The 22867-nt window shown below is 36.1% G+C and overlaps 5 protein-coding genes across 5 annotated transcripts; 1 reads left to right on the forward strand and 4 right to left on the reverse strand.

Moving 5' to 3' along the window:
• Positions 1 to 2650: 2650 nt before the first annotated feature.
• Positions 2651 to 5705, forward strand: LOC105174252 (Pectin lyase-like superfamily protein). The gene is made up of 4 exons (XM_011096287.3): positions 2651 to 3170; positions 4023 to 4926; positions 5000 to 5202; positions 5416 to 5705. Exons 1-4 carry the CDS (start codon positions 3028 to 3030, stop codon positions 5597 to 5599), a joined length of 1434 nt encoding a protein of 477 aa, XP_011094589.1. The 5' UTR covers positions 2651 to 3027; the 3' UTR covers positions 5600 to 5705.
• A 1277-nt stretch (positions 5706 to 6982) lies between these two features.
• LOC105174350 (transcription factor MYB27) lies at positions 6983 to 9185 on the reverse strand. The gene is made up of 4 exons (XM_011096428.3): positions 7969 to 9185; positions 7745 to 7874; positions 7567 to 7667; positions 6983 to 7466 (listed from the first exon to the last, which is right to left on the reverse strand). The coding sequence occupies exons 1-4, from the start codon at positions 8204 to 8206 to the stop codon at positions 7126 to 7128; spliced, it is 810 nt and encodes a 269-aa protein (XP_011094730.2). The 5' UTR covers positions 8207 to 9185; the 3' UTR covers positions 6983 to 7125.
• A 150-nt stretch (positions 9186 to 9335) lies between these two features.
• On the reverse strand, positions 9336 to 12176 carry LOC105174254 (uncharacterized). The gene is made up of 4 exons (XM_011096288.3): positions 11797 to 12176; positions 11314 to 11424; positions 9861 to 9929; positions 9336 to 9628 (listed from the first exon to the last, which is right to left on the reverse strand). Exons 1-4 carry the CDS (start codon positions 11941 to 11943, stop codon positions 9578 to 9580), a joined length of 378 nt encoding a protein of 125 aa, XP_011094590.1. The 5' UTR covers positions 11944 to 12176; the 3' UTR covers positions 9336 to 9577.
• A 1886-nt stretch (positions 12177 to 14062) lies between these two features.
• Positions 14063 to 15912, reverse strand: LOC105174351 (protein NUCLEAR FUSION DEFECTIVE 4-like). Its single transcript, XM_011096429.2, has one exon. It carries the CDS (start codon positions 15881 to 15883, stop codon positions 14147 to 14149), a length of 1737 nt encoding a protein of 578 aa, XP_011094731.1. The 5' UTR covers positions 15884 to 15912; the 3' UTR covers positions 14063 to 14146.
• Positions 15913 to 19177: 3265 nt separating this feature from the next.
• Positions 19178 to 21297, reverse strand: LOC105174255 (protein NUCLEAR FUSION DEFECTIVE 4). Its single transcript, XM_011096289.3, has one exon. The coding sequence runs from the start codon at positions 21107 to 21109 to the stop codon at positions 19403 to 19405; it is 1707 nt and encodes a 568-aa protein (XP_011094591.1). The 5' UTR covers positions 21110 to 21297; the 3' UTR covers positions 19178 to 19402.
• Between the last annotated feature and the right edge of the window lie 1570 nt (positions 21298 to 22867).

Genomic DNA, 22867 nt, shown 5'->3' on the forward strand with positions numbered 1-22867 from the left:
TATATAATATTTTTTTTTGTATTTGATCTTTAGTAGTTTATTTTTATATTTATTTTATTATATTATATATCCTATTAAACTATTAATGTCAAAGAAAAATAATAAAATTAAAAAATATATAAATTATTAAGTATATTAATATTATTTTTAAAATATTAATAACTATTTATGCTGTTACTGATCCAACCACTCTGAATCCAACAATTAAACCAATGACCTATAATCTATTTAATTTTTAAATTCAATAACAATGTGAATTAACATGTGCCTAGGTGCCCCTTGGAAATACCTGCAGGACTGTTGTCTGTTAAAGTGAGTGTAGTGGCCCATTACTGCGCTAAGCCCACTTCTTATAACTGAGGCCCAGTTGTTACATCCTTAATGCGACGTTATGAAGTCGTGTAATCACATTCACAAAGTCGTTAATTTCATATTCGAATTTTTGAACCTCAAAGTCAATTATCCAACCTGTATGTAAAAGTTCACTCCCATCATGTAAATTTGTCGCGTCTGTTTCCCCACAAAATGCACAACCCTTCACCCAAACCCAAAACTTCATTATTAAAAAGGAACTAATTCAATTATCCACCAACTCGTTAGCTTCTAATTTAAAAGTGCTTGTTTTAATAGTTTTAAAAGCATAAGTTAATATTTCAAACACCACAAAATTAATTATCTTTTTACACCCAAAAATTGAAGAGATATATATATATATATATTTAATTCGTGTAAACAGTACCTTAAACTAACATTTATGAGTTACGAGCAACTGCTGGACAAACCCTAGCTAGCTACGAGGCTGAACACTCTAAACCAAGGAAATTATTACAATTTGCTTTGTCATAAAAAAAAAAAAAAGCACGAACCCCACAAGCATGAGGACCTACTCATGCAAGAGAGTCAAAAATGTGGTTGGATGGAAGCCATGTTCTGCCTCAACTGATGAGGCTCCCACCCTATTTTTTAAGTCCATTTTATTGGAAAAAGCAGATATTCTAGTGAAAATTATCCAACCTTTAATCGAGGAACGTTGAAAAACGTAGGAAGAAAAGCGGTATTGATACAAGCATGCAGGGGCATGGATGCATCCCAATTCAAACATAAACGGACCACATTCCACAAGGCCTAAAGTTGAAAAAGCTGCTCCGGACGCCTCAATAGTCAATACATACTGTCAACAAAAACTGAGATGTCATGGGGAGGCTCAGGTGATATGTAGCTAGTAGAGATATAGCTGCCTCATCAAAATTCTAACTCGAATTGAGTTTCATCGAATTTGAACTAATTATATAGTCAGTATAATATACTTATCATGTGATTAATGTACAATTCAAAAAAAATAATTAATTACATAACAAGTGTATTATAGTTGTTGTGCGATTGGCTTGTTCAAACCTAATCTCGATAAGAATTTATCCTCACTATAAACTCACCAATTTTAATTTTCAAACTGGTAATTATGTCCTATGTTGATGGCTGAATATGAAAGTTTGAAAATAATGTAGTGGAGTGACAAGATTACACCTACCATTAATCTTTTTATTATTATTATTATATATATATCTGTGTATAAACTCGAATAGAAGAAACGTTGTATTGAACTTTTATTTTTATGTATTAATTTTTTTTTTTTGGGCCTGAAGACGTTGAAACCAGTCAAGGAAATTCAGAGATGCTCTGGACGATGCTCTATTTATTTATTTATTTATATTTTTCCGTTTACACGACTTATTCTTTTTTGGTCCCAGTAGAAAATGTAGTTAAAGCTTGTGTTCTGGGCCCAATTGTTATGCAGTTAAAGGCGTAAAGAAGTAGAGGAACAAAAGTATGCCACTAATACTTTACGTAGAGGAAAAGAATATGCATATAATATGCACACATTTCAAGGATCTAATTTCAATTTTCTTGTGTTGGTTATACGAATTTGGGAAAAATGAAGGGCCACATTTCATTTTTAGCATATCTGCAGGGGGCTTAAAATAAAAGTTGGGATTACATTGACGCAAGACTAATGCCATATTGATCCCAAAAAGGTTAGAAAATGTGTGCATAAAAAAAGGTATTTGTAGTTTTACGGAATTCTTGATTACAGATGTAAAAGTTATTACCAGATATTGACTCACACATAGTGGCGTTGTTAAGGTAGTTTTGGTGTAAAAATCAAAAGGGAATATGTGTGGCACGACAACAAACTTAAATTGCAAATGCTCTGACTAGGTAGGGTAAATGTTGAAAGCTCCCAATTGGGAGACTGAACATGACCAAAATCCTGGATTGAGAGCAGCTTTCTAAGCACGACTGAGATAATTACGGAGTTAAAAAGAGGGTATAGCAGATGTTTGTGATAGCCATTATATAGAACAACATCATGAAAAGCCGAAAATAGGTTCTGAATCCTCCTAAAAGCAAAAACACAGGATTCTATTCTATTGCCCCATTATATTTATTATTCATACAGTATGAGTATAATATACTTTTTTATTGATGTAGGCCAGAAATCTGGGCCCTAAATTTTGGATAATCTGTGGGGCCCTTGTACATTTTCATTTAATTTCCAATCACACTGATGGAAAAATGGTCAAACCAAATGAAAAAGGCAGCAGCAGCAGCAGCCCAAGTGCTATTCTTGATTGCAAATTAGAACAAATGACCCAAAATTTGATTTGAATTATTGTTATTATTTGGTAATGTTTTTGTTGTAATTCAAAATTGCCTTTAATTTACTTTCTCCTTTTACCCTAACAATGAACCCCAGGAGATTCTGTTACAATGGTTATAAATTATGACTTTGTGATATCAACACACACTGCTGCTGTGAGTGTGAGACGAGTAGAAAGAATAAGCAAAAGTTACAGCCACTCTCTCAGTCTCCACTGACTTCGCTCTAGAGCCCCTCAAAGTGTTGAAATCCTTGAAAATCTAACTTTCACTTCTTATCTTCTCTTTTCTCACTAATGCGCTTAGCCTGAACACAAATGCACCATTCTTGCACCTGATATTGCAGGAGTAGGAGTAGCACATTCTTGAATGGAAATGGTGTGCAGCAGCGGCATTGTGTTTCTGTTGCTTGTGGGCTCATTTTCTCATCTGGGCTGGGCAATGCTCAACCTCACTCTCCCACTCCCCGGTCAGCACCCTAGCCCTGAAGCTGTTGCTCATGAAGTTCACAGGCAAGACAACATAACATGCCTTCTTCTGCTTTTGGTTTTTCCCTCTTCTCTTTGTGTTCTGTTTCAAAGTTTTTGATTTTATGTCTTAAATCTTGAAGGATGCTGTTGCATTTTGAGGTCATGGTAGTATATATATATAGAAATGTATATTGTACATTTGCCTTCAAGATTCAGGGTTTTTCTGTAACTTAAAATTTTCAATTGGTGGAGATAACGGAGGGTTTGCATTGTGGCGTTCTTCATGCCCCTGTTTTTTATGGAACATTGCTTTCTTGCATTTAATGTCTGGTTAACAAGTTAAAACCGACATTTTTCTTTCCATTTTTGTCTCAGATGAGGTGTTTACACGTCCTAACTCCTAACAGGACTCATGTTTTGTCATTTTTCCGTATCTCAAACAATATACTTCACTGGATAGCTTTCATTTTGGAGCGTATCTTGTAAGGCAGTACAATTCGTTCTTGTTAATGCTGAGAACAGTGTTCCACTAATTGTGTTTACCCTTCAATCATGTCTGAGATTTCTTCTTTTTCCTTTTTGTGTGTGTGTGTGTGTGAGAGAGAGAGAGAGAGAGTCATTTCTGATTGCATTAATTTAGCCCTGTGGAGTCATAGCTTTCATGTCTGCTTTTACTCTCTAAGCGTAAGGGTGGCCCTCCAACATCATTTCAGTTCTCTGTTGCCCGCCATAGCATCCTATGCGTATTTCCTTTCGTAAATACATAAACCCAAGTATTTCTACACGTATATTTTCACTTTCATACACAAAACCTGAACAAACACCCTTCCTGACAGAACTCTTTACACATATCCAGCATTTTGATATTCTCAATTTTCCACACATCCAATGCAGAAAAGTGAATGCATCAATTTCAAGAAGAGAAATGCTATCTTACACCACCAACGACCAGTCCAACTGCCTCACTGGCAATCCAATCGACGACTGCTGGCGGTGCGACCCCAACTGGCACCTGAACCGCCAGCGGTTAGCCGACTGCGCCATTGGATTCGGCCAATACGCCCTTGGTGGCAAGGGTGGCCGCTACTACGTCGTAACAGACTCCTCGGACCATGACCCCGTCAACCCTAAACCCGGCACGCTCCGCTATGCAGTCATCCAAACCGAGCCTCTGTGGATCGTGTTTGCCTCCAACATGCTCATTCAGCTCTCCGAGGAGCTAATTTTCAACTCCTATAAGACCCTTGATGGCCGAGGCGCCAACGTGCACATCATCGGGGGCGGCTGCGTAACCTTACAATACATAACCAATGTCATAATCCACAACATCCACATACACCATTGCTACCAAGCTGGGGAGACTAATATACGGTCGAGCCCCACGCACTACGGTTGGCGCACGAAATCAGATGGAGATGGGATCTCAATCTTTGGAGCTAGGGACATTTGGATTGATCATTGTTCGTTGTCGCATTGTAAGGACGGATTGATCGATGTTGTGATGGGCTCAACAGGGATCACAATTTCAAACAACCTTTTTTCGCATCACAACGAGGTGATGCTGTTGGGCCACAGCGACGACTACTTGCCAGACTCGGGGATGCAAGTGACTATAGCTTTTAACCATTTTGGCAAGAAACTTATACAAAGAATGCCAAGGTGTAGAAGAGGGTACATACATGTGGTTAATAACGACTTCACGAGGTGGGAAATGTACGCGATTGGAGGTAGTGGGAATCCGACCATTAACAGCCAGGGAAATCGTTACATCGCCCCATATGATCGCAATGCTAAGGAGGTAATGAAAGCTTGTTTTCCACGCAATACATACATAATTAAGAAACGATGTACATTGATGAAGTTGTTTACAGGTAACAAAAAGAGTGGACACGTCGGAGGATGAATGGAGGGGCTGGAACTGGAGGAGTGAGGGGGATATAATGGTAAATGGAGCGTTCTTCGTGGCATCTGGACAGGGAGTTGAAGTGAAATACGAGAAGGCCTACAGCGTGGAGCCGAAATCTGCAGCCTACATTGACCAAATCACCCTCAACGCTGGTGTTCTTGGCAACAGGTCTTTTTTTACTTTCCTCCTGTTGCTTTTACTTTGTTATCTTTTTCTCCTTTTCCCTCTTTGCTTCAAGTCTTGGACAAAAGAGTAAACATTTCTCACCTGGGCCTAGTGTTGGGCCAGTTCAGAAAGGCTCAGATTTGGACCATTTCTTTGTTTGCTTCCAGGCAACTACTGTACTAATTTGTTTGTAACTCAATTCTGTCGTGGAAGCAGGGGCAACAATTTGGGGAAGTGGACAGCCGGAAACAATGATTCTGGAGCTTATTTGGATGCAAATTCAGGCATATTCGAGGACTACGATGAATATTCAGGGAGCCAGAGGCCTTACACTGATAGTTCCACTCTCACAACTTTTGTAACACTCCTGTTAATCGTTTTGTTTCTAAGTATGAAATGAAGGGAGGAAGTCAGAAAATGTGGTTTGCTTCCTGGAATTTACTTCCCAGTTTACATCAGGAACTTTGATGTCATTGGATTTTCATTAATCTCAGGAAATTTTCTCAGTCCTAGCCCAGAAACTAAACATGAGCATAACTAAGGCTGCCTGATCCAGAAACAAACCTGTCTGCATATGTATGATGTAATTGATCATTCTTTTTAAATTGTACATCAATCATATTAGAACCAGAATTTTTCATTCTGAAAGATATAATCCCTGACGGGTAATTTTTTATCCACTTTCTGTAAGGCAAATTAAGGTAGATTTGGGAGGTACATTTCCAAGAAAGAAAAGAATACTAAGGAGGGTTGATATTTCTTTCAAGTCATGAAACATGGTTTGGACTAGTTCAATTGGTAAAGACTGTTGTCTCCCACCTCATTGCTGTTCGCCAAAAGATGAACATTATCTTGTACTCGGTGAGTACGCATGATCAACAACTTGACATCTGAGGTTAACAAAAGAGCCTAATACAATATTAACTAGTATCACCACTGACTAGTGTCATCCTAATGTGCAATCTAAGCAACATCATCCCACTTCACACGCCTGAATTCCGACCCAAATACCTATTTCCTAGCTAATTATCTACAACTTCTGTCTTTACAAACTGAGATTGCTACCCGTTGAACATTTATCGATGAGGGGAATTCCTTTTCTGATGTTTTAAGTAGCATTTTTGAAAGTCTGTCACTGATTATATACATATAGTAATCGAAATTTTCATTTTCGTAGCAAAATAATATTGCGAGTCAGTAACGCATTACACATCACAAAACAATGTTATTTTCATCATTTGTTAGTAACGTTTTTTGTTTTACACTTCAAACACAATAAATGTGCTATTAATTATCATTACTGATAAACTAAGCACTATAATTCTGTCGTTTATTTATTGATAATGATAACATAATGTTGATCATTATTATTATTAAGTTGGTGAAAGTAATTAGTTGCGATTATGACATCAGAATTATTATCATTTAATATATCTCATTTTTACACAATAATATTTTAACATTTCTCACTAATATTTTATTTATTTTGCGGTGAAAATAGGACAAATATTAGAGAGGGATTGAAATTGGTAAAGTGGTGTAGATGTAATCATGGATGGACATAGTTTAGGGCCGTGTGATAGGGTGCAGAAGTGAAATATGAGAAATGCAGCACATCAGTTCAATCATGGAACTACAATCATCTCACAATGCAAAGTCATGGTGTAATAATATGTCAAAGACTATGTCCATCATCTCAATCAATTCCCAAATCTTGCATTCTATTATACCAACAGTTTCCAGGGTGCAAGTCTCGGTGTGCTTAAGGTTACATCATTATCAATGCAAACTGAAAGGTAACTTCATTAATCTCAGACAACTGAAGCTGCAGACCATCTGCTTGTAATGTTTATGTGCATTAATATACTTTCAACCCAGAAAACTGTCTTCTTTTTAGCTCTTGTACAACAATTAACTACTGAAAGCTCATTCCCCATCCCACAAAGAAAATTCCCATGTACTGTTAGTACTGTAGTCACCATTGATCCATTCTGGAGTGTAAAACTCGTCATAGTATTCTTCTTTAGGTTCCATTTTACGTATATGATCAGGAGGCCAGTTCGACATCCATTCTGTCAATCTCGTCTCATAAGGTGAACGTGTCAAACTTAAAACCTCGAGTGCATCAGATGAATCACCAGACAGTCCGAAAATTTCATCCTTAAACAAGAAGCATGCATGGTCGGTTGAACATGGACTTGCCGTGCCACATTCTGATGTCAGTGAAGTATCACCAGATGTATTATTCATGTTTCTATTCAAACATCCTGTGCATGAAAAGGATTCCTAGTTAACAAGAGTTGTGAAATCGTGTAATACATTGCTTTATAGTGTGTGGAGAAATTGGAAGAAAATTTTACAACTTACCTTTCTCCAGAACTAGATGTTTTCTCTTCAAGTAACTTCTCCAGTAGTTCTTAATCTCATTGTCTGTTCTTCCAGGCAGTCTCCGGGCAATCCTCGACCACCTAAAAAACAAAATAATCTATTCAAATTCAACCAGATATAATTTATTTGTGTGAAGACGGGCAGGTAAATCCAGTACTTATTGCCCCATTTCTCGTGCAGTTCGATGATAACGCGCTCTTCTTCAGCAGAAATGTTGCCATGCTTGAGATTGGGACGTAGATAATTCATCCACCGCAGCCTGCAACTCTTCCCACTCCTCTTCAAACCTGCATAATGAAAGAAGTTTCTTTTATCTTTTTCCCAACTACACCAACTTACAGCTTAATAAAAGCTACTTCAGATTATTATTACAGTAAATACCTGATGCTTTTGCTAATGCATCCCATCTTCTTTCCCCCAAAACAGCTACAGCAGAAGCTAGCTGTTCATCCTCCTCTTCGAGCCAAGGCCCTTTACGCAGCTCGACTTCCTGCATGACTATCCGATGATAATAGTTTATTTGTAGTATTACCAAAAGCGTGAAGCTACCCGAACTTTTTATACTAGCAAAAGATGCCAAACAAGGAAATAGAATGAAAAAGGCAACTGACCAAAACATCTTACATTAGCACAGTAGGTGGAATACACTACAGTATGGGAACTCCACCATTGGCTTACATTATTCCATGATCATAAGCCTTCAAATTAGGTCATGTGAAGATGAACTTTTTGATTAAACAATCCACAAGCAATATTTTTCTATGAATCTATTGCCTCTTTTTAGTCATCTGATACTTTTCTTATCGGTACGTATCACAAGTTTACATATATAGTTTTTGTCCGATCTTGATTATATTAACATCAATAGTGCAGTTATAATATCCATCTAACCTGATATAAAGGTAAGGATGGTGCTCTAATCGGTAGCACGGTTATCAAGACGTATGATCAATCTTTCTTTAATCTTCTGCCAGAATAGTTTTGTCAAAGGGCACTTAACCTTTATCATCATTGTTATTATATTTTTATACTTGGATAAGTATAGAAGTACAATGAACTGATCACCATAATGCAATATGAATATCATGTTTTTTTTTTAACCAAAATTTTTTGGAAATATACTATTAATCGATATCCTTCAAACGTGCATCGGATAATCCCATCAAGTAGCTTCATAGAATTAGGTTTCTACGCACTGTCAAGGGTTTAAATCCTAGTGGCCAGAAACCAGTCTGGTTTTCTAACACCAAGCCACATTTGGGACCTCACATGATGCTTTGGTCATATCTGTTCAATTTGAACCAAAAACACCAAACCATTTATCAATGATCTAAAGCTAAACAGTCCCAAGATTTATGTTGAAAGGTTTCTCCGAGCCTCAGAGGCTTACGGGGAGAAAGAGTGAAAATTTGGATAGAAATCTGAGTCTGGTGCCTCATGGTTATACTTCTTTGTCTAAAGCCGATATGCTTTCTCGTTCTTACAACCTAATGTAGAGAATCAGATTAGGAATAATTCATGTGAACTTTGCAGAAACTCAGTAGCTGCTGTAGTTTAAACACGAGCAATTAGGACACCTGGTTTGAAGTCTAGATGCAAATATAGTACTTTTAAGAGTTCATCTAGAAAAATTTCCATATTGACAGCAAGTAAACTAGTCCTCAACTAGTAAGTCTCGGAAAAGGGAAGACATGTTTGGATATATAACAGAACTTAAGAACAAAAGAACAATGAAGAAAACAGAAATATGACCAAAAGAGAAAGTGAATATCGACTTCAAGGATTAAAATATATCCTCTTAGTGTAATTGCCGTTTGAATTAACTCTTCAATGTACATACTTCCAGATTGTTAAAGCGCAACTTTGGACAGGAAAAATAGAACACATTCAGATGACTAAAACAGAATGTCGTCGCAGTCCATTTCCCAGGAGTCCTCTGCATGTCCTACTGCAGCTCTAGCAGCAGACTTGCGCATTCCAAATATATCGACTAGCGATCAATAAACGATTTGTTCATAAGATCTACAGCTGAATCCATGAACTGCCACCACAAGAACAAGCAACCATACTAGTTAGCAGACGCGACAAATTTCAGATAAAGAGTTATTTACATGGGTACTACATATGTGTCCATCAGTTCAAGAACAGAAGTTTGCATTGCCTCAAAATAAGGAAAATATGGCAGAGGAACTTGACATCAACTAGAGTGGCTTGATCACTCCAAGCAGTCACACATAAGACAAGTTCCCAAAATATGGAACTTAGTCACTTACTCTTCCAATTGATTTCAGTTCCCGCCCAACAGGTTCCATAAACTTCAAGTCCATTTCAATGGGCCATATCTGCACAAAGGATCAGCAAAAGGAGATTTATATATCCTGCCATACACGACCAAAGCAAGATCAAACAATTATCTGGAGTTTGACAAAACATTAATCGACCTAAGAGCTATGAAACTTTGGAGACAAAACTACAAATTTTCAAGAAAAAGGACGAATAGGAAGTAAGTTTGAGGCAAAAATTATAAAAACCTCGTGATATTCTCGTCATATTCAAATTAAATGCAGGAATAAGGGATAGGAGGGAGAAAGTATAACTTAATTCAGACTGCTGGATTCTAGAAAATAGAATCCTGCCTCAGGGATAATCATCCGAAAAAAAAGTAATTCCTGAATAAGAATACTAAGCGTAAAACCACAAACTAATCCCAAATATCTTGGAAAGAAGAAGAGAAAGGTGAAGGAAGCATGGGGCAACAACATAAGAACACACCAATTTACATGCGTCAAGAAAACTGAAAGCCCCTCTTGCACGTGGAATCGTGTTTTCTAACTGATTCAGAAGCTCGTGTCTTTTATCAGATAGAAATCTTCAGGTCAAGATCAAAAAGCACATACCTTGTGCATAAAGAGCACAAGCCATCATCAAATTGCATAAAATTCCAAATTCCTAATTTAGTATCAGTGAGTAGAATTGCTTATTCCAGATGCCTTCCAGGTGATCTTCCCACTACATGAGCAGCTCTGAGGTTCTTAGGGCAACTAAAGCTAGGATTCAAACTGTTTGAAACTTTTTGGGAGTATGGACAAGAGGTCAAATAGCAAGTATGATGGTAGTTCAAATATTTTCTTAATCTACTTATTAACACAGTATCAGGCAGATAAGTGGCTCCTAATCTTGTATTAGTAAGTGCAAACTTCTTGTTCTTAGAACTAGAACATGAGGCATAGACATATCACTACTGTATCATCCATGGATATTGTTTATCTTGACGGGGATCCCTATGTAATTTATACTGGCTGACTAAGAAGCAACCCACATTCACAACCAAATTGTTTCACAAGGTGAACATGTTGAACTTAATGGAAGATTTTCACTCACATTCACGCATAAAACCAGCCATCACTAAAAGATCACAGCAAAACATTATCATTCCATCACCAATCAAGAAGCACAACAAGATAAATATAGGTATAGATGGAAACAAAATACTAAAGTCCCTGAATTAACCAGTTAGTGAGGTAACTGGCTTCTGTTTGCCCTGCTGCAGTTGAATGAGTTTCAATTCCATAATTAAATTTACTTATTTATGCAAAATTAAGAAAAAAGAGATTTAGTTCGTTTTCCAAATAAAAGAGTACATCCTGAAAAATATCCAAAATAATGAGAAACAAAAGAAAAATGCCCTAAACTGAACAATTAAAAGCAGAGGGCGACAAAAGGAACCTTAAGACCAAGTAATTTGATGGGGGCAGTTTGTCCAGGCACAAGGCAGTCTGGCCCAGCAGCTTCAACCACAGCCTCTTTCCCTAGCCCACTCCCAATTGGATCTTCATGCTGAAAAATTACCATCCAAAATGCACAAGAAGTTCACTCCCAGAAAAACAGCACATTCAGTCAAACTACCATAACTTCAAAATCGTCGAGGAGAGCAAGATGACTAAGAGATTTTAGTTGCATATTTAGTAATCAGTACTGCAACTCGCATGAACATTATTCTTAACACCCTTCCCACCTCCAATCCCCGGCCTTAAAACACATCAATGCGACCCTCAACTAGGAAAGGTTCTGTCTTTATATTGAAAGAGGAACACTTTAGAAAAATCCATCACCAGAAGACCATAAATTAGAATATCGCGTCAAGAAAACGAAAACCCACATATATAAGAGAGAAATACAAACGTAATCATCAATTATATGGCTGCCGACCTTCATAACGGAGAAGGCGTAATTGGAATAAGGGGTCTGAGGGACGCGAAGAACGGGAGAGTGATGAATTTTCGGAATTGGTTTCGCAGCAGAGGATGCTCTCCAAGGGACATCTTGTGGCAGAGCAGCTCCTCCTTTTCTCGACATTTGCTGTACTATTTTATTACTAATCGACAATTGCTGTAAGATTTTGCACTATCCGTTTAATAACAGCGAACAAAATTAATGCGGGAATGGGACTTTATTTCTTGAGAGTATAAAGTCACGAAGGAGAACAGCTGATGAGTTTTATTCGTTCTTTGCGAAGATAAGAATTTGGATTTTTTGCTGGAGGAGTAGGAGACGACCAGTAGGATTTATGGGAGGATGACGGACTGAAGCGAGTCGATGTCGCACATTGTAGATTGCGTTCAAAATAGCGATTTTGGTTTTAACCTCACACACACGGCTGGTTTTAGGAGTGCTTACTTTGCGATTTCGCTTTTTTAAATTTATTTTAAATTAAATTACCATTGACGTTTTATAAAATGCTTTTTTAAATTATCGCTTTTAAAATCAAAATTAAAAATGCAGTTTTGTGCGGTTTCGAGTGGTTGGGGATGATTTTACGATTTTAATACTTATAACAAAATAAGATGTTAAGACTAATAAAAAAATAAAAAATGAAATAAGTGTTTTATGTAACAACAAAAAAAAATCAATATTATGCACCATCTACCACCAACACTCTTTACAACTTTAAGTAAATCAAAATATAGGATCATATATATTAATTCAATAAGAAAACACTTAATCGAACAAAGACTAATGATCGATTTTTGAAAATAAAGATAAAACGCTAAAAGACAGAACAAAGAAAACAGTAAGAGAAAAAAGAGAGAAGACGAAAAAGGGGAGAAAAAAACATAGAAGAAAAAATGAACGAAAAATTAAGACAATCATCAAATGGGCTTACATCTATATATATTGTATAAAGTCCAAATATAAATTTTACAGAAAATGAACTTTGTAATGTGGATCTTTGATAACAATTGAATTTTGAGATTATGTAATTCGAATATGAAATTCTTTTAAAAAATTAATTATATTTCTTTGAATTATTATATATATAATTTAAAAAATTAATTATACATTTAGTGGTGCGATACAATTTTTAGCGACTTTTGTAAGTTCTAAATTAAAATCAATCCAATAATACGGTGCGATTTTACTCTAAATTTATAATTATAATTTAAAAAATAAATCATGAAAAGCGATTTGATTTGATTTGTTTCATACAATTTTGAACGATTTTTAAATTTTTTTTGCAACCCCAGCTGGTTTACCAAAACTTCAACGACAATAGAAGGCCAATTGAGCTTTACTTGATACGAAGATGGGCTTCTTCCAACTTCACGAGCGATTGTGGGTTTGAAGTCTTCCCAAAATACTCTCTTTTTATATTTATCTCCATTTTCTTGTTTGGAGCATGTCGAGGACTTCGAAAATTTAAGTTTGTAAACAATGAGTTCTTTTGATAGTAATTTACCAAGTCAAGTGCAACATGATAATTTTTAAGATAACATATGTTTGCACGGGTGATCTTCAACATGACAAAAAAAATATATTTTTAAATCAATTTAGGATTGACAGCTAAATCGAGTTAGCTTGCGAATCTCGATTTGAAGTTTGAGTTGACTCCATTCAAACTTGAGCTTCTAACACGCTCGAGCTAGAAATATTTTATTTAGCAGCTTGCGAGTTTTTTTTTTTCTCTTTTAATTAATATATATATATATATATAAATACATTTTAAGATTTTTATATATTTAACTACGTATTCAATATTAATCAACTTCGTATTTAAAATTCATTATATATTACAATTATGGTATCTTTTATTTATATTATCTAATCTCTATATAAAAATATCACATAGATTTATTTAGACAAAAACAGAGTAGCGAACTTGAGCTCAAGTTCAAGTTCAACTCGAGCTTGAACTTGAGTTAGAAGCATAAAATCTCATCAAGCTCAAGCTCGAGCCAACAAAAAATGGTCGAGTTCGATCCGTTTACACCCCTAAACCAAGTCAAGGGCCTGTAGATGAGTTAGATTGAAATATGTGAATCGACTTACTTCCCATAAAACAGTTTAATCTACTCCACATATATGTGCCAATATATTAAATATTAGTGTGCACATAGTCTATTGTTTTATGCGAGATTTATGATATATCCATTATTTTTCAACAAGAACTATTTTCTACAGCGATTTCATACTCAAATTAGATATACTTCCATGATTACTTTAACAAAGGAGCCATTTATCATCTGCATCAGAAACACAAGGGCCCTTTCACTCCGGTTTTTCACCTTGCTGAAACATCCTGCTCCCTGAACTTCTTGTATATATCCCCCTTATAAAACTTTCTTGTTCTGATCACCAAGATGGAAGAGACGAAGCATCCGATCAGCGTAGTTGCCGTGATTATCAGAAACGCCAGCTTATAGCACTGCACGCCAACGCAAGACAGGTCTTCTCCTTCCTTCCGGTTGAGAGCTTTTGCAGCCATTTGTTTCATGGCCTCTCTGTCATATAAATGCCCTGTTATTCTAACATTGAAAATGTAAGCCCCAAGTGGGCTGGCTCCTCCGCCTAAACTGTATAGTGTGGAGTAGTACTTTAAACCGAATATTTCGGAAATGATCGTGAAAATTAACGGCCATTGAGCTCCGAAGCAAAACCCCGTAATCACTGAAGCGACATACAGAGAATTCGGGATGCCAAATGCAATCAGAAGATGGCCGGTGCATGAGAAAAGAAGCACCAAAGTGAGCATGAGAGGACGGGGGAATTTATACTTTGCCAAGAAAATTTCAGAAGCAAAGCCTGCGGCCACTTTGCCGAGATAGTTCCATATGCTCACAAGAGATACAAATGTGGTGATGCTTTTCGGTGGATAGCCTAAGGCCTTGCCGATTTGGCCTAAATTGTCTATAGCAGTTAAAGTTCCCCCACCTTCGACTGTTATCGCAGTGAACAATATGATCATGTCAATGCTGAAAAGGGCCTGTAGTATGTTGTAGTCCTGGCCTCTTTCCGGCGGTTTGAACACATCCCTCCACCACGGAACGGACTTCTCTTGATCTTTTGGCGGCTGAGCCACCATTTGCGGCGGCCGTTCTGGCCCTGGTGCTTCTACTGGCGGCGGATTTTTAGTGGTTACTTTCAAGCGAGAGGTATCATTTGATTCATTTCCCGTTACTTTCTTGCTCTTCCAAATCTTGAACTCTTCTCTAAAAACAATAGCCAGTGGGGCAAAGAGCAGAATCAGGACAATGCTGGTGCTCCCCTCGTACTGTGCTCTGCTAAAAACAAGCTCATTTTGCAAGATAATTAGGATCATGAGGAAACCCGCCAGACCAAGAGATGTATAGAGAAGATCGTAGAAGATTTGAAGTTCATTTTCTTGCCGAATACCTTTCATCAGCCGAACCGTTCTTAGGAAAACGCACGACACGGCAGCCGGAAGCCAGCTGATAAGCAAAATCAAATCCTTGGAATTATGCCCATAGAAGGCATGAAAAAGCTGCGAGATAATCGCACCACTCAAGCCGGTAAACCCCTTAAGCAGACCGATGACAATCCCTCTACTCTCCGGGAAGTTCTTAACACAAGTCACCAGCGCACCAGTGTTTGAAAAAGTCTGAGAGTTTGCGCCAATACATATGTACAAGCACATCTGCCACACAAGGGGTTTAGCTATGCGTCCCGTGACAGCGAGCCATATCATGAAGTAGCCGGAGAAGTTCATGGCGACGCCGATGGCGAGCACCACCCAGGGCGGCATCAATTCGTTGATGATGCCGGACATGACTCCAATGTTGCTGCCGAGGTCCTTGAAGAACCCAATCAGGTTTAAGGTTGTCTGGTCGTAGCCGAGAGAAGTCTTGATGTCGTTGGAGTAGACGCCGAAGATGTAGGTCGCGCCGGACATTGACATAATTAGGAGGCAAGCGAAGACCATGAACCACCGACTTGTCAGCACTTTCAGGCCGAGGCTTAGAGCGGCACCGCCGCTTCGGCTGTGCTCCGCCGTGATCATAGTTTCTAATCTTCTTGGTATATATATTCCGGGAGAGGATTCGCAGTGAGCAGTAGTGTTATAGTAGTACTAGTTTACTGCAATGCTGATGGAAAAAATAAATTTTAACCAAATTAAATCACAAAATAAATATGATATTTTTATATTCAATTAATTATTTAACCAATCACACACAATAAACATATTAGATTTACCACAAAATTGGATATTTGGACGTGGTAGGAGGCATTTTTGGTATTTATCTCTTGTAGATTATAAAAGTAATTTTGTGTTGAAGGTAGGCAAAATAAAATTACGCCACTTTTCCTAATTTTAGCATTGAATTATTGCATTTTACTCGCTTGACAATCTTAGTATATTTAAATTAAATCTATGTGAAATGAAATCAGTAGGAAATTTTTCAATAATAAATATATATGGAAGCATTAAAAATTTCTTAACCCCAAAAGGGAATTTTGCATCTATTTTATACATATATACCAATTTAACACTTTAATTTCTTAATATATATTTTGGAGCTAAACATTCTTATAAAAAAAGATATATTTTTTAATTTATAAAAAAAGATGTGAATATTTGTAAAGCATCTTCCCTTTTACCACTATTTAATCAATTATTTTGGTGATCTATTCTCTATCTACTCGATTATATATATTCTATTATTATGTAATTTTGAAGGTAGACTTGACAAAATTTAAATAATTTTGACTAAATTCAAAATTTTGGAGTTTTTTTTATTAGATTAAAAGAAATTTATTGATTTAACCTACCAAATTTTATTCAGGTAACTTACTTTTATAACATTTCCTTAAATAGTTAGAAATCAGCTTAATTTATAAGGCTATAATTGAAAGTTTGAATTCTTTCATTCATACTAAATATAGATCCAATTTCTTGTCATTAGTATTTAATTTTCGGCCTTTACTTTTTTAATAATTTTTGTTGTTTATGTCAATCGAAGTTTTTTTAATTGATATTCAACAAATTTAAAATTACCATCACAGAATAAATTGTTTTCAATTCTTTTTCGTATGTTTAATGATATTAACTTGAAAAATAACAAAAAAATAGATAACAAAATATCCCCTTCAATTTTCTCAAAAATATATATATGTGTATATATATATATCCCCTTCAATTCATTTCTTTTTTGTTAAGTGAAAATTCGAGTTCTCTTCTATCACACGTCTATATATATTATCATACATAGTCACACTGTATTTGATCATAATTAGATTTATTTTGACTAATTAAAGAAAATAATCATTGGTCAACTAAATTTAATTTGAATTTTAAAAAATATTATCATATATTAGTAAGATAAGAGTTACAATTAGCATAATATAGCCACTTAATTAGTGGAAGAGAGATTAAACAGGGTCCATATATAGCAAGAGTCCTATGCAGTATATATTAGTGTTTCACCATAATTAATCAAATTTGAAAAAATATAATTAATTGAATTTATTACATATATTAATATTATCTAATTTGAATTAAAATTCATAATTTTGAATATGATCATCTTGATTTGAGCTCAATAAATATTTTCAAATTGAATTAATTTCTTTAATATTTACTCATGGAAGCATTAGTTGTTGTCGAGATGAAAAAAAATTTGATAAGTGAATTGTTTTATATATTACTAGTCGTTGTGGCACATCGTTCCTGTGTGTATATAATAATCAAGTCATCTTACAGTATAGAATTAGTTTTGAAGTTATTTGTACTTTTAACTTACTGTTTTATCTCAAAAAATTAATCACATAATTCTTAATTAAAAAAAAAAAGTTTGGTAGTGGTATGCACGAAAATATCTATATACTTTTTATAAATTATTTTTATGCATGGCACGAGACACACGTTAGTTGATACAAAAATGATGGCATGGTCATCATGAATTTATACATACTTAACTTTAAATTAATTTGAAATTGGATCAATACAATCTAAGTAAAACAGGTGTAAATATTGGGTCATTTTTTATATTATAAGTCTGAAATAGCTTTGCCCAAAAAAACAAAAACAAAAAGTATAAACAAAAACAAAAAAAATATAGCCATAAATGAGTGATCGTGTTATATAGTGATGCCTACAGAAAGGTTTCTGATAAAGTACATGTGCTTCAAAAATTGCATTAATCCAATAATAATATTCAAGTTTTATTACAAAATACTTGCAATACATAATTAATAAAGCAAAGACAAAGATCAGCAGAGCAAGAAAGCAACAGAGTGTATTGTTCACGACATCATTAACAACGAGAATGAACAGAAGAGCATCACAACGTCAGACCTGACTGAGGAACGAAGGGAGGAGGAGCTGCTCATAATAGTGGCATGGAAATCCATGTCTATAACTTGGTTGGTTTATAGGAGTACTTAGGTCCTTTCTGAATAGTAGCAAACCGAAACTGATTGTTTGAATCCCAAGTTACGTACGAAAAGTATTGCAATATTTGCAGCCCTACAAAAGTCCTTTCTCTTGAAAGAGAAGAACAAATTTAGGCAAGATATAATTATGTAAGTATCAAAGACTAGTACGTACATGGACATGATCTTTGATACTTTGCTTTCAGCCCTTGTGTGGGCTTTGAATACTGGGATGATTCACACTTGGATCTTAATTAACTTGGCTTCAATTTCAATAGCATGATGAGAACATGGATGTCCAAATTTGTTCGTCCAACTGTTGAACAAAATCTTGTATTGTATATCAACGGACGAATCTTGTAACATCTCATAATATTCCCTCATCCATGTCATTCCATTTCATATGGGCCAAACCGCAGAATCTTAAAGCATTTACAATAAGCCATTTACAGTTTTGGACCATTAATCTCACAATTGACACATAGACAAACTGACATTTTCTTGCAAGGGAGTGGAGGATTGGATGTTTAAGACTTAGCTTGTGAACAGTAAAGAGCTTCCATCACATTTCAATATCACGTATAAATGTAACTGGGACAGAATGTCTTGCAGCGGGTGTGATTGGGCGGTGAGTGGTGGGGTTCGGAGTTGAAACAAGAAACAAGAAATAAAGATTGGTGGTCCTATGGAAGTTCCGTAGCCTATTATAAATGCAATCAGTGGTGAGTCCATTTCCTATCCACATGCATTCTTGTGGGGTCTAAAGATGAAACAAACATGTGTATAACTTGAATGTGTGGATCGTTGAATATTCCAGGTTTCAAGTTTTATCTTGTTTTCAGCTATTCCATGGACATTGTTCTCAGTAAGGGAATGTGTAAATATGCCAATGTTGTAAGAACAACAACTAAAACGTCGCCCATGCAAGCCAAGGATTTTCTTTACTTTATATATATATCACAAGATGCAACTTACACCAGATTAACATAGAATAATAGATTTGGGTGTGTGTTTTATTCAATCTAAGTTATAGAACTATTGTCTACAGCTAACTTATACTTAAATTAGATATAATTCCAAGATTACTTGATCGAAGGAGCAAATGAACTTCTGCATCAGAAACAAAGGACCCTGTCACTCCGGTTTTTCACCTTGCTGAAGTATTTTGCTCTCTGAACTTCTTGTATATATCCCCCTTATAGAACTTCCTTGTTCTGATTACCAAGATGGAAGAGACAAAGAATCCGACCAGCGTGGTTGCCGTGATTATCAGAAATGCCAGCTTGTAGCACTGCGCACCAACGCACGACAGGTCTTCTCCTTCTTTGCGAACGAGGCCTTTCGCAGCCAATTGCTTCATGGCCTCTCTGTCATATAAATGCCCTGTTATTCTGACATTGAGAATGTAAGCTCCAAGTGGACTGGCTCCTCCGCCTAAAGTGTATAGTGTGGAGTAGTACTTTAGACCAAATAATTCTGAAATGATTGCGAAAATTAACGGCCATTGAGCTCCGAAGCAGAATCCCATAATAACCGAAGCAGCATACAGAGAATTTGGGACGCCAAATGCAATCAGAAGATGACCGGTGCATGAGACAAGAAGCACCAAAGTGAGCATGAGAGGACGGGGGAATTTATACTTTGCCAAGAAAATTTCGGAAGCAAAGCCTGCGGCCACTCTGCCGAGATAGTTCCATATGCTCACAAGAGACACAAATGTGGTGATGCTTTTCGATGGATAGCCTAAGGCCTTGCCGATTTGGCCTAAATTGTCGATAGCAGTTAAAGTTCCCCCAACGCCGAATGTTATGGCAGTGAACAATATGATCATGTCAATGCTGAAAAGGGCCTGCAATATGTTGTAGTCCTGGCCTCTTTCCGGCGGTTTGAACACATCCCTCCACCATGGGACGGACGTTTCTTGATCTTTTGGCGGCTGAGCCACCATTTGCTGCGGCGGATTTTCAGTGGTTACTTTCAAGGGAGAGGGATCATTTGATTCATTTCCTGCTACTTGCTTGCTCTTCCAAATCTTGAGCTCTTCTCTAAAAACAATAGCCAGTGGGGCAAAGAGCAGAATGAGGACAACACTGGCGCTCCCTGCGTACTCTGCTCTACTAAAAACAAGCTCATTTTGCAAGATAATTAGGATCATGAGGAAACCCGCCAGACCAAGAGATGCGTAGAGAAGATCGTAGAAGATTTGAAGTTCATTTTCTTGCCGAACAACTTTCATCAGCCGAACCGTTCTCAGAAAGACGCACGACACGGCAGCCGGAAGCCAACTGATGAGCAAAATCAAAGCCTTGGAATTATGCCCATAAAAGGCATGAAAGAGCTGCGTGATAATCGCGCCGCTCAAGCCGGTAAACCCCTTAAGCAGACCGATGACAATCCCTCTACTCTCCGGGAAATTCTTAACACAAGTAACCAACGCACCAGTGTTTGAGAATGTCTGAGAGTTTGCGCCAATACATATGTACAAACACATCTCCCACACACGGGGTTTAGCTATGCGTCCGGTGACAGCAAGCCATATCATGAAGTAGCCGGAGAAGTTCATGGCGACGCCGATGGCGAGCACCACCCAGGGCGGCGTGACTTCGTTGATGACGCCCGACATGACTCCAATGTTGCCGCCGAGGTCCTTGAAGAACCCAATCAGGTTTAAGGTTGTCTGGTCGTAGCCGAGAGAAGTCTTGATGTCGTTGGAGTAGATGCCGAAGATGTAGGTGGCGCCGGACATTGACATGATTAGGAGGCAAGCGAAGACCATGAACCACCGGCTGGTCAGCACTTCAAGGCCGAGGCTTGGAGCAGCGCCGCCGCTTCGGCTGTGCTCCGCCATGACCATGGTTTATAATTTTCTTGGTATGTTCTGGGAGATGTTTCTCCGTGAGTAGTAGTGTTATAGTAGTACTAGTGTAGTGCGATGTGAGGGAAACAGACGTTGCGTTGAATAGAATTTAAAGCTGCAACTCTCTTTGGATATGTGCTGTGCTGAAGATGGACGTTGCAAGAGGCATTTTATCGTATCTATCTCTTCTGTAAATTAGAAAAACTACTCATGTGATGAAGGTCGGTAAGTGAAATTATGCCACTTTTCCTAATTTTACCATTGAATTCTTGCAGCTTTCTAATCCACAACTTTCACCAACACCTAAATTAATTCTATTATATGTATAATACATTTATTATGACGTGATTAATGTATAATTTAATAATAATTAAATTGAATTCCAACAAAACCTAAATCAATTACATAACAAATATAATATATTTATCGTGTAATTAATATACCATTCAAAAAAAATTATTAGTCTAATTTGATTTGACCTAATTTATGTATAATTTAAACTTAATAGAATTCATTTATTTACATCAAACCTATGAGAAAAAAGTACTGACAGAAAAATATAAAAGATTTTTCAAGCTTGAACCCAACTTTTATTTGAAAAAAAAAAACTTGGAACACCATTCATTGAGTTTCAGGCTTTTACTAATTAAAAGTAACCTTTTTCTTTTTCTATTATTAATTTATTATTATATTATAAGAGTACATATTAATATGTTCTATGTATTATTGTCATTATATTATATTCACAACAGTATTATTCATATTATCTGTTATCATTGAAAAGATTATAATATAAAAAATAAATAAGAGTATATCTTTTTCATTTAAAGTAGTCATTTTTATTTTAATTAAGAGCCCTAAGTTACAAGTGAATAATTTGAAACTCCAACTTAAGATGTTGTCAAATTTCTTAACAAAAAAAGGGAATTTTGCATCTACTTTATAATACACACCAAATTAGCTTATATAAGTTTGGAAGTCGGAAATAAACATTCTTATCAAAAAAGAATATATGGGCAAGATTTATTGGTCCTAAAGTTTGTGTGAGTAATATATACACCCTTTTTACACTATTGTTTTATGGTAATATAATTATGTATATGAAAGAAAAAGATGGATATAAGATGATAAAGGGATTGATTAAACTGTAATTAGTGGTGTGGGTTTAGTTGGAGGTGGAGAGAATCAATGTTGCTTTATCCACTCCCAACTTTTTTTTATTTTTAATTTTGGTAATTAGGGCAATAACAAATTAATAATAATTCCCTTGACGACAGGGAGGGAAGGCAGTGAAGTGACCTCCATCGACTCTGTCTAATAATGTTGTCAGTTTCAAGTCAAAAATGGAGGTCGTTTTTGGAAGCCTCAACACTCATCTCTTCACATTAAATGTATTATCCCTTTTGGCTTTCAACTGTTTGGATATATCTTTTTCTTTTTTTGTTTCTTTGTTTGTGTTTGGTTTGGGGTGAATGACCAGAGTATAACAAAAATAAAAATAAATGTATAAAAAATAATTTGGTGTAAAATTCTATGTATATATGAAATTATTTTAGAGTATACTTTTGTTATTATCCAAAATTGAGCAAAAATTGAAAGTATAAGACCAAAAATATAAAAAAGTACAATTTTTATTTCTATCTTCAATTTCCATATATATATATATATATATAATTTTTCTCCAAAGCTAGTTTTTTATACAAACAAATGCACTGATATTTAAACTCGAATTCATTAGTTGAAAACACTGAACTC

This window comes from Sesamum indicum, linkage group LG11, assembly GCF_026168435.1.
Source record: "Sesamum indicum cultivar Baizhima isolate 11 linkage group LG11, ASM2616843v1, whole genome shotgun sequence".
NCBI classification, from domain to species: domain Eukaryota; kingdom Viridiplantae; phylum Streptophyta; class Magnoliopsida; order Lamiales; family Pedaliaceae; genus Sesamum; species Sesamum indicum.